Genomic DNA, 12,593 nt, shown 5'->3' on the forward strand with positions numbered 1-12,593 from the left:
GTATTCATCGGTTGACTCCATAATGCTATATATATTTTTACCCAGTCCAGAGTTGTGGATAGTTTTTTCTCTTTACGAGGTTTCTACAAAGGCAAATGGGAAAGACGGTTGGATTGTAGCTCATATCTCCCATACCTCGATTAATTATTTATTCTTTCAATACCGTCATAAAGTGTCACTATGTTGCCCAAGATTAAACCTAAGTCCTAGTAAATACCTTAATATTGACGTATAAACATATACTGAAGTCGTGTCGTTGGAACATGTGAAATATGCTTGGCGAGTTACATCCAGATATGTAAACAACATTTTATGCGTTAATACATACCTCATACCTGGGTAATCCATGACATGGGAGAATCGAATCCAAGCAACATCGTCTTGAGCGGCAATGCAAGCCTCATTGCGGCATGTCACGGCGTGTACCTACTTTTTTTTTGCGCACGTCCCAACGAACATCGAACGATCAAACCACGTTGGAATCCTCAGCGGGATGAAACATTCACAGGGCATTGGCCATTCCCATTACCAAATATATATCCAGGTTCCACGTTGTTGGTAATTGGCGTGCGTTAGTTGTTCCAGATCGAGGTCAATCGGTGTTCTTTTTGGGAAATACTGGGATTGGGATCGAACGTTTACGGCAAAGAAGAGACTTTTGTTATTTTATTTATATCTACGGCAGTCAACGTGGTGTTGTTGGTTACGGCAGTCTAATTGTCCCTGAACCACGTTGACGGGAAGGATTTTGCTAAATGCAAAAAGTGTTACACACCGGGAATAATCCATTTTCTATCAATTCTGGATATTCTGGAAACTGGCATCTTTCATTCAACCGTCGACCCGAGCAAATAGGACGTGTGCGGAACGCAAAGACATGCAGGATAATTATCCGCTGCCGCCAGCGACATCTCGCAACTTAATCCTAAACTGAAAAAGTTTTTCTTCCCCTCTGCTCTCTATCGACCAGAACAGTTACCGACCTACTGTTCTAGACCTCAGTCAGGGTCGGGGCATCCACTCTGTTCTAGACGAAGCCAATTGATCCAAAGAGGATCCTCTGCCGCTCAGCTACATGTATGCGGCCGCTTTAGGACGCTGCAGAATTCCGCAGCAGGATTCACCATTTACGGAAATGACGACATGAGCCGACCCTGATCGAATATGATCTTATATCGCGATCCTAGCGTTGAGTTTGTGTGTTTTGGGTGCACATTCGTATCTGCAGAAGGAATAGAAGGGAGGGGGAGAGAGGGAATTTAGAAAAGGATGGAAGCATGGAAGCATCGCTTGTTGCAAGGTAAATGGCTGATAGACTGGAATCCCACTCAGCTCTTTTGTTTGACCTAACCCAGCGGAAGCGCCCGTGAGTCTTGGTTAGCTCGGCATCTCTTCTTAGTTTGTTCTTTTCGCTTCTTCTTCTTCTTCATGTGAAACAACTCCACTCGTAAACTGCATGCAGATAAAGCACGATGCAGTAGAAGAAAGAAACGCCAGCTAGACACACACGACACCTCGTCATAAAGGCGGTAGGCGAGTCGGAAAGCCGGCAGGTTGACACAAGTTGTCAAAGTGGAAATCTGGCGCCGCCAAGAAACGAGGGAAAATGGTGAATGGTGCAAAAGGACATTGCCTCTCTGCCCAGCCCAGCGTCGAGGCGACTCTTCGCGAACCGCAACCCCGCGCTCTCCCCCATTCCGCTCTCGTACATGTGTGTGTTCGCGCGGGCTACTGCAGTCGTCCCAAACCTCTCGCTGGGAGGAGTGGAGCAGAGGCAAAAGTTCGCTTTCGCCTCGAGGAACGCAGTACCTGGATACCGAGCCCATGCTATATATGGCAACGCGTCCTCGTCCAGCTGCGATAAGGCCTTTGCTAGGACCCTTTGACAGACCGGGACCCTGTCAATGTCTGCTTTGCCATCGCGTTATTGGGGGAGAGGGGGCGCGTATCGACGATCACTACCTACTATATTTACCGCGGCATAGTCAACTCCGGGCCCGGACTTGCAGGAATCAACGGGCCGCCCGGTAGGCTGCACGTAGAAGGGAAAAAAAGGCACGAAAGCGAGGCGAGGTCCTATCACCGACGACTGCTTGAGCCCCGCTGCCAAGCTGCTTGGTTTCAGACAGACTCTGACAACTAAACTCCTGTCCCCTCCATCGTCATCGATAGCTGCCGGATAGCTGCCCGCTCACTGTATTCAGCTCAGTCCTCACGAGTTCTTCTTTTTCCTCCCAACTGTGTGCCGTGTTTGGTGGAAAACCCCCTCCGGTTGCCACTAGCAAATAAAGGTGGAGATAAGAACACAATGATCAGCAATCAGGCCGTCAAGCGATCGCAGGGTAAGGCAAACCAGGCATCATCCCCACAACTGGTGCAACACGTGAGGTATCGTGAATGGGCGTTCTGAGGAGCTCAGATGGACGTCGGGAGTCGTCCGAGCCAGCGATTTAGAGGGCCGGCTGGTTCCCGGAGCAGTTTACGAACAACGCCCTATCCCGATGGCCAATCCTGTGGCAAGATCGAAGACTTGCCGTGCCGAACAGTAGGTGCGGTGCGACTGGATCTTGCAAAACGATGGAGTTGGAGGAGGAGCATCAGGCCCATTCCCACCACCCTCCAAAGGCCTTCGGAAACTGCGGCTACGAATCCCACCCGCACTGGTTCCCTGTTCGGGTTTTCATGCAAGGGCCCAGTTGGGGACAAGACAAGAGAAAAGACGAGCAGTGGCCAAGGCGTCTGTCTCACGGCACAGAAGAGTTCCAGTGCCAGGATGGCGGAAACAACTAGTCATCCCACGGCTGCAAAGCATTCCGCTACGCACTCGTACTCTGTAGATTGTATACGTCAGCTAGGTGAAATGCACACCAACTGTCTCAGTTCGGGACGCGGGTAAGGCATGCTGCCATTTTGACATGGAAAGGGCTTCATACCTTCCTCAAGGGGTATTCTTTTTTGGCTGCAATGCCACCCCAGTTAGCCAGCAGCTCGAATGTAGCGTTCCATGTCGCATAAAAGGAAATGTTACCTCAACAGCCAAGGCCCGGGGTACAGACGCAAGCCATCAACGGCTGTCGCCGCATATGCTAATTGCCGGGGGAGGTGAGTGAAAGTGCGGCCATGGGACGTGCCCTCTCTCATGATTTTTGGGTTATCTCTCAAGCAGAGGCGTTCTGCGAGCTATCGTTACTCCGGACTAGTAGTTCCTCTATCATTGAAGAGAGAGCGGGACGTAGCGTGACGATAGGGGAGATGAAACGTCAACTTGGCGAGATGATAGATATCGATAGTCTGCCAATATGCTCCATGGTGCATGCCGCGTTTTTGCTTCGAGGCTGGCTGTGAGATAGCCAGTAGGGATTCGGGCACCTGCGCTGCTGGGAACCAGACCTGAACCCCGGTGCTAAGTAACAAAGTAGCAATGGAAGAGTTAAAAAAGAGACATAAACAAAGCAACAAATCTGACCAAAGCGAACCGTCCATGTGGGGGAAGCTGGGGGCAAACACGCAGTGCTCCGCAAACGCTCGATGCTAACCGTTTGTTACGCACTCGTCCGTATCTTTAGCCCTCCAATCCATTTTCTGCAGAATGGTCTTTAGCCTGTCCATCCAATGCAGCCGCAAACTGGAGAATGCGACGCTACATGTCCAATTGCCCATGCATAATCATTCATTTCGGAAAACTGCGTGCAAAGTGGATGTTACCAAGTTTTGCCCACCTTGCGGGCTCGGGGCCTATGTTGACAGTGGGAATATTGGGTTATTGCCGCCGACATGACATGACTAGTAGCAGGGCTTGTTGGTGACTCCAGTCGTGTGCATTGCTCCGTATCTTCGCGCTGCAGTAAGTCCCGTGAACCGTCATCTGTTAGCAGAGCATTTAGAGAGTTCTAAAAGACAAACGCTGGACTGCGCGGCAAAGCATCTAGATTGCGCGTCTGTGTGGATGTGGTTACTCTCGGCACAACTTTTGTGCCTCATGAGTTGCTGCATGTAGTTGAATCCTGATGGCCTGGATAGGTCCGTCTTGGTAAAGTATGCGTGCTCGACGAATCTGAGCCCTCCGACCCTGCATCTGAATATGCAGGCAGATCAAAGGGTGTATAGAGTAGCTACAAGTGGCTTAACGAGGGATGAGCACCTGCATGATATGCCAGGGCCACCAAAAGGTTGTGTTAGAGGGGGGAAAAGGTCAGCCACCGATGCAGCACTGGCTAGACGCTACCCCATGCGCCCGTCTCCTTGCCCAAACTCCGCGTGGCAGAGGGTATCGACGGCGATATGTAGTCGGCAGCGATCAACGGGTGGGATGTCATGCTCGCTAGACGGCGCGTGGGCATGGGTGAGACATACATGAAGATGGGGGGTGACTTGTTCGCTTGCAGACTTTAATGCATGCCACCAGATGTCATCACACATTTCAAAGGCTATGTAGTTGGGAGACTTTGTATGAAGAAAATTTTCTTCTCATGAGCCCGATGGTGGAGTGGCAACGACAAAGCCGATGTGAGCTGCACCGGTGCAGTGTAATCAGGCTCATCAGGCGCGCTACCGACATCCTTAAGCATATGCGGACTCTGACATGTGCATATTGAGATCAAGTCTGCTGCGCCGAGACCTGATTCATCGTGGCAACCCGCTAAAGTTGGGCAGACGACTCTATACAAGTAGTACCACTACTGCGTTGTTGGCAAAAGCTTTGGCACACGATCTGGTTTTTGAGGCTGGGAACTTTTGTGGCAATGAGCCTGGGTTGCACTCGAAAGACAACTCTGCCCTATTCCTCCCGCCAAGCAGAAGCAATGACGAATTGATAGAGCTCCTGTGACACATTGAAATCGAACCCCATGGGGATTCCACGTGTTGACAAGTTCACGACGTTGGTCCAACAAGAGGCGGGATGCAAGACTTGTCGGGCCGCAAATTGCTCGGATGGCTCATTTACCATTCCTTGGGATGTGGGACTGCTTCCACCGAGAATGCGGTGTACTTCTTCAGCGTAGGGAGAGCCACTGTGGATGAGAAGTCGTAAACGCAACGAATAAGCTTCTTTGTCTCGCCCCTTTCGAGCACCGCTCGCCCGCAGTCCTCGAGCTCTGATTCAGCGGCTAAGAGTTAGCAACGGAGAAAGCCATGCATATTCATCCCAACAACATTTTCATGAATGGGACAGCGCCGAGTACTGCACTCCTTTACCCCATAGCGTGCCACCTGGCGAAACTTGCCATTACGTCTCGAAAACTAGCATTATATCAGGGTTGCCACGGGTTGATGGCCAGCCAATTGACCCGTCTTTGCGGGGAAGCATGTCAGCCGACAAGTAGGAAGCGTCTTGTTGAGTCTGGGGAACATGTCGACGGTCCATTTCGCCATCGTCCGCACAACGGCCAGAGCGGCCGTTCCCCGCTATTGCACGGCTCATCATCGGGGTGATTCTCTTAGCTGTCTGTTCCACACACGCCCCGGCAGCGGTTTGCCTGTCTGCAAGTTGAGCCCATGGGGGCGTAGACTCAAGCACCAATCAAAGGGCTGATTTTCAACCCCGGAAAACAAGGTCCAGTTTTCAAGGCCTGTCGTCGACACTAGGATAAATCAGTCAGTCCTCCGTACATACATACAGAAATTCGTCTAAAAAGGCTCCAACAGGGCGGCTAGGAAAAGGTACGAGCCATACGAGTACTAGTACGTGTCCGAACACACTCGCAACAAAGTGGAAGACAAAGGTTTCCGTGACGCAGGGAATAGTCGTACGACGGACGGCTGGTAAACCCCCCCCCCTGCCAATTCCTCGGTGGCTTTAGGCATGGCGAGGCCAAGCTTGGGTGAGCTATTTTGTCCCAATTCCGCAGCGCTGGGCAACAGGCGCCCGTTCAAGGCACGGAGTGCTCAATGGAGCCAAGAGCAAGAGTTTGGCATGATTTCGGCGGCATCCAAGGTGAAGGAGGGTGGCTATGGGGCAGCAAGCACAAGAGACGTCGAAGCATGGCTGCAACGTTGTACTCCCAGTCGGCTCTCTTCCTAAGCCAATCGGGGAGCAACGATAATCCCACGTCCCGGCTTTAGTATCAGCTGTGACAAGGGACTCTGAATGTAGGTCTATCCAGAACTGAGCATGCGCATGTGGACAAGGCAACCTCTCTGCCAAGCCTAGATCTAGGGATTTGCGCCTCACTGCGATACCGAGCCTTGGCCACGCAAGATCCCCCGACCAGGCCGGACATTGCCATTATCAGGACTCTTGTGTTTCACCTTGAGTCGCCGGGAAATGAGTGCGAGTACAGATAAGAGAGAGCTGATGTCTACATACCCCATACCTTTAGCTTTCTGTCTCGCCTTGTGTCTCTCCAAATCACAAGGTGGAGAGACGTGTCTGCGGAATACCGCACCTCGCCGTTTGGCTCTATCGGGCGGGCCATCGGGACAGAGTCCGGCCGGATAATCGGTGATATGCTGCCGTCGATTAGCCACTATCTCGTCTTCAGGCTCAAAATCGAGTTAGGAGCCCATGTTTGTCCGTAGAGATCGTGATGCTATCCCTATTCTGGGGCCACTTCGGCATTTGGCTCGAAATTTAAGTCGCCAAGAGTTCGATGAACGATCAAGCTTCCGCAATCTCCATTCAGCTTGACAGTTGGCTCCGGAGATGCGTCCAACAAACTTCAATTGTTGTTGGTGATGGCTAGAGACCCCGCTTGTTGGCTTTGAAGCGCTACTTTGAAGAGCTACCTTAGCCTTACATAAGCTCAGGCACAGTCTTAAGCCAATTGATAAGGTTAAGGCGCAAAAAAGAGGCACCGGCAAGTGGGAGGATTGACAGGAAAAGATCACCTGAGATGGCCAAACTCGTTAATGCGGGAAGATCTCTCGGCATCAAGCGCCATTCGCCCAAAGCAGCACCACAGCTAACGCCACCGTTTCCCTCGCCAAAAAAGGGCGCCTCTTTTGGAGGGACTTTTGGATCACCACTGAGGCTTAGACGTTTGGGCTGGACTTCCACACAGCGTTCCTCGCATTTTCTAGCGCTCGTTTCCCCCTCGCGACCCTTGGATCCGCAGTGCAGGCTCGCAAAAGAGGTCCAGTCCAGTGCAGAGTGGATTCTCCAGCCAATACTGCTACTGCGTGTCTCACATCCACAATCTGGAGCTCCATGCACCAAAACAGCTCGTCACTGCAGCTCTTATCGCTTGTCACTTTGCAAACCTGATAGTTGAGATTAGAAGCGGGCTGCTAGAGAAAAGTTTTTTTCTTTCCTGCGTCTCAGTCAAATTTTTTCTTTCTTTCGCATTATTGATGTGCTCCCACCCGGCGATAACGCCATCGGTTCACGGAGTACTCCTATTCTGCGGGCAACCAAATGTGGCTGATCCGTTTCTCTACCCCAAGGTTAGTGCATCTCGGTCTGGAGAGCTTCCTCAGTAGAAAACTCTCACCGCTACGGCTATAGAGTATGGCTTCGACCTCTTTGCGCTGATGATGGTTTTCGTCTTTGGTCACCCAATTTGTGTGTCTTGCCGCACAGGAAGCTCCCATCTGGGGCACCACGAGGTCCTCGTATGTCTGTTATGGCGAAGGGCGTAGTATCCATCAAGCTGCCTGGGCAATGAGGTCACAGCCTGCCATCCCGTGCTGTCAGCGTGCCAAGCGAGAAGGGAAAGCTTGGACTTCCAGTGAAGCAGATAAACGGTACGATGCAACAGCAGCTTTACTCTGGCCCACTTGCGCGTTGCCCGGAAGCTTTAGGAATCATAAGGTGGTAATGGTAGGAGCATCTCTGTACGCGGTACAGTACTGTACGAGTACTCGTATCGTATGCTGTCTTGCGGATGGGTCCAAAGAGGAGCCGATGCGGTCCGCAGTGCCACGGAGTAGTCCGTGCAAGTAGCTGATGTGATTTGCCGTGATGCCCGATGCATGTGTCGCCTTTGCTGTTATCAAAACTTCACACCGAGGGAAAGATAAAAAAAGCACAATGGAGCAAAGTAAGCAAGCAAGCGTGCAAGCATGGCGATCCTGAATTACTGGGAGTGCGGCTTTGAAACCGCCATCTCTTCCGCAGTTTCTCTTGTCCACCATCCAAGCCCCTCTTCTATGAGCCCACGGGTGCAATTCGCGACCTCCGTTGAACCCCTACCCTTTTGGCCTTTGGCAATTGGAAATTGGATTTGGCACCGAGGCCAATTAACGAGAACGTGAAGAGTGAGAGTCAGAGTGAGAGCTGACAGAATGGGCCATGCTAGCAACACACCAAGACCTAATGTCCACAAACAGACTTATCCAGATGCTGCCATGCCTGCATGTCTTAGAGAACCAGGGTCGATACGCGGTTTGTTTGGTGGAGCCGCTGGTGATCGACACGCCAGAGCCGCCGCCTGTTTGCCCAATCCGGTCACGCTGTCACCACTTGTCCTTCTCATGCTGGCACCGAGCAGCTGATGAGGCAAATGGCCAAGCCCGCGTACAATGGCTATCAGGTGGAGGGCAAATCAGCAAGCCCATTGGGGTTCTGTGGCCCAACCAAAGGTGAGTGTCTTGCTGTGACGGGAATACTGATCCCACAGCAACGATTGCAGGGAACCTCGACGTTGCGCATCCTCCAATCAGGTTGTCTTTGCAATGTCCACAGATTCGCTGTAACGAAGTGCTATGTACTAGCACCGAAACTCCCCTGGCCCGCCACAGCCTCCGTGCATGTGTGGGCAGAGGGCTCAGAGATTTCTCCGAGCTGCCGGCGATTTTGCAAAAGAGGGTTTAGACAACGGATGTCGAGCGACTAGCAAACTAGGTTCGCAAAGACAACAAATAGAGAGCAACAGAGCAAGAGGAGGAAAAAATAAACAAATTAAAAAAAGTGTCAACTAAGAATAACTGGCGTCAAAGCCATCGAATGCTCCCAAACACCTGTGCTGTTTCCACAACCCTTTTCGACCTTCGGTGTCTCGCGTGGCCTTTGCATTGACATACAGACCAGGGGGAGATGAACAGCCAATGCTTGGGCGTAACGGCACGGCATGTTTCCAGAAGAGCGAATTACGTTGGTGGCAGCAAGACAGGGCACAAGTGCATCAGTAGGCAATCTGAAGAGGTTGTTGTAAAACCCATGAACCCTGCCTTGCTCGACGCACGCCGCCTCTCGCCGACAACTGTTGCCTGTTATTACCTGCACTTGGAGCTCCATACGTGCGTGGAACCTTGATGATGCCAGGCTTCCAACGCAGTGAGACGCTGAATCAGGCCAGGTCAGATCAGCGACAAGACAATTCTGCGCGGTAAATTGAGGCAATAGAATGCATGCGTCTGCTGATAAGGTCGCGGCTGTTCTGATACCAGACACTTAACAGCAGCTCAGCAAGGGCCCCGGACCGGTGTAACAATTGCCTCGCTGTAGCGTCTGCAGCACTGGCTGGACCGAGACGGAAAAGCGAATACGTTCTTCGAACGAGTACCCCTCGTACCTCACTAAGAGACTCGGCCCCTGGAGCGTAGTGGGGGAGGGGTGCAGTGCCCTCCGCATATACTTGTCCCAACTTACGGAGGCGGCGCTCCGTTTTCTCGTGGCCAAACGGCCCCTCGGACGGGACGGAGCAACTTGCCAGCACGAAATTCACACATGACTCCAGTACCTGATTCAAGACAGCAGAAGGACCAGCAGATAAGATTAGCATTCGCCTTGATCAGCTAATCTGCAATATGAAAACGCATGTACCAGAAACATTTCATGTTCGGAGACATGGAGTCTGCAACCTGTGGCTGCGACCATCTCAGCCGGTTTTGTCGCCATTTGTCGATGCAGCATGAGATCAGATGATGCCACCTGGCTGGTGCGCCGCGGAGGACAGTCCTCACTGTGTGCTGAGAGTTTGTGGTCTCGACCAATGGCATGTTGTACCGCCAGTCTGCTCCGTTCTGACACCGTCTCGGGCGTTGGAGACGGTCCTTCATCTTATCGTGCTGCTCCACTCGGCATCGAGCGATTACCGTTGCCGTGATGGCTCCTACATTCTCCGTAAAACTGTACAGGCTAGTCAGTCGTCGCCACCACAGCGAGCTTCCAGAGGAACTCACACGTGCGCACCAGATGGGAGATCTGCGGTCCGGGTCATGGGAGAGCTGACCAGAACCCTCTGAGACATGCATGGATTGGATGATCTTCAGTCCGGTTATCTGTCGATGCTCTGTTGATCTATGCCACCACCATTCGATGGGTAAAACATTGATGCCAGCCCTAGGTTAGGTGGTTTTCGCAAGATGGATGATGTAAGTGCAGTTGGGGGGATGACTTTGGGTAGCGTTCATGGTTTCAGAAGGGAAAGGCGCATGGACGTCTTGGCGTGGGCAAGTGCAAGTGGGCGAGCGCCTGCGGAGGCGGGCAAATGCAGTGCCGTCCGCTGTTGGGAGTACCTGGCTTGCAAGTACCGGTCGGCGACACTGCTGCCTGGGAATACCAAACAGCAAGTCCTGCGTACCTGCAAGCAGCTAACAGTGGGCAGGTGGCAGCGGCGGCAAGAGCTAAACGCGGACACCAGGGCAAGCGCAGCGCTTCTCACGACTTATTCATTTCGACAGCAATGGAACCTGGAAGCTTCTCAGACAGACAGACAACTGACAACAACGGCGCGCGGATCGACAATACAGCGCCTTAGTCCGCAGACTAAGGTAAGTAGGCAGAAGTCAGTTGGGCAGAGCACTGCAGATTGGATGCGATCAATGGCTTCTAAGTTCTCCCGCATCGTTTCTGCTCGAGCCAACAGCAAGATGCTAGCCTCTGCCACTTGTGCTAGTCCGCCTGGCGACAGGGTTATCCGGCGCTCACGGTTGGTGGCTTTTTCCAAAACGGCCCTCCTCCATACCGAGCGTCGCACCTACAGTGCTCATCTCCTCCGTTTTGTATGGGCTCCGTCCTGCACGGCTCCCGACAAATTGGTTACCCGCTCTTGGCCCTGACAATCAGCTACGAGCACTGGTAATCCGTTACTTGGATCATAGCTCCGGCTCGTGAGTGGTGGTGTTGTGTGTTTCCGCGTGAGATGCCCCTTTCACCGCCGAGCTGGCCATGACTTGGGGGCAAGAGGATGACGGACGCAGCAGAAACGGGAGTTTTTACGAGATAGAGGGGCACTTTTCGTGTGCCGATGCAAAAAATTTCCCGGCATTCGGACGAAATCTCCCACGACACACACCTTGCTTGCTCACTAACCCATCATGCAACAAACTGGTCAGACCAACAAAGTACGGCCCGCATCCGCTCCCCGCAAGACAACAGCTCAGTCGGTCAGTCAGTCAGACAGAAAGACAAATTGGTTGTTTCTGACGCGGATGCTATGGAGAGAGGTCTGCGTGCGAGGGCGACCGTCTGCATGGCCTGCTCACATGCGTTGGTGGTGGGTGCGTCCTACTATAAGTCGCACTTTGGTCATTTGCGTCACTCGTCTCACGATCCCCCCTCTCCGGAGCATTGAGTACCAGCTGGCTTAACAATGCCGTTCTTCGGCTGGTAGATCCCATTCCAGAGGTGCTCGTGGTCGAGAGACTCGGTGACTCGAACACTTCCGCCGGCTTTGGCTCGACAAAGAGGGGAATGGAATCTGATAACGGCATATGAGCCACCCGAGATTACTGACTATGCACGCCAGCGAGTAGTGGATGACATCTCACCGGCTTTACCAAGCATATGCCGGACCTACAAGCACTTGATCACTTATTTTTTTCTCTTTTTTTTTTAACCTCTTGATATCACCCGCCCCCCCCATTAAATGATGGGCACTGCTCCAACATCCAGCACTCAGGCACCAGATGCTAGCATGCGGCGGCCGACTCCGAAGGCAAGATACACCGTACTGCTACCAGTGTTGCCTAGTAGCGATAGCAGGGCGAAGCACAGCATAGGAGTCACAGTACAAGGCTTCTCTGCGTACAAGCGTAGAACGCCGGCACCGAGTGGATTCTCGGTGGGGTTTGCAAAAGGACCTGTGCAATTGGAGCCACAGCAGCGCTAGACACCAAATGGTAGCCGCTTCCGTGACCTCTTAGCGCCTCATTGCTCCGGAGCCAGAACATGTCTCGTCCCAGCTTTGTAGGCCAGACCTGGTTGATTCACGGACTCAAGGACGCTGTCTAATTTCATCCCGTCTCAGTCAAAAGCGGCTTCGGAAGAGTAGGTCCGTTTAAACTCTCTACTGTGTTTTCTCCGTTCAAGGACACGCCGTTGGTTTGCAAGCTAAGCGTTGTCTCCTCCGTGCTTCATATCCTCGGTTGCTGTTGAGTGCTGTGGACCTGAGAAATGAAGCTGTAAGAGTGTTTCGCCGGCTGCTTTGCCGGCCACGGCGTGACCGAGGGAGACAGAGGGAGAAACACATGATCGGAGGTTTCATCTTGCATCCAAAAATAAAGGAAAGGAAACGTTTCGCTCACTCTTACACACATACGTGCATGGCTGTGAGTTTCAACCCGTTCTTCATCCTCAGGACTGCTAGCAAGTTATGCTGGCCCAAAAGCTACAGGAAGGGGGGGTGGTCTGCGCGCAAGAGCACATCCAAAGGCGCTGTCCATGTGCTAATACCAGCCCATGCATTGATTTGAGGTATCCTTGGGGTCAT

General features: G+C 52.4%; 1 protein-coding gene across 1 annotated transcript; it reads right to left on the reverse strand.

Moving 5' to 3' along the window:
• Positions 1 to 4,777: 4,777 nt before the first annotated feature.
• M431DRAFT_77552 (hypothetical protein) lies at positions 4,778 to 5,092 on the reverse strand (the record flags this gene model as incomplete). Its single annotated transcript, XM_024922590.1, has 1 exon — positions 4,778 to 5,092. A coding segment is annotated over one exon (315 nt), but the record flags the coding sequence as incomplete, so codon positions are not given.
• Between the last annotated feature and the right edge of the window lie 7,501 nt (positions 5,093 to 12,593).

The sequence above is a fragment of the Trichoderma harzianum genome (genome assembly GCF_003025095.1).
Source record: "Trichoderma harzianum CBS 226.95 unplaced genomic scaffold M431scaffold_3, whole genome shotgun sequence".
NCBI classification, from domain to species: Eukaryota; Fungi; Ascomycota; class Sordariomycetes; order Hypocreales; family Hypocreaceae; genus Trichoderma; species Trichoderma harzianum.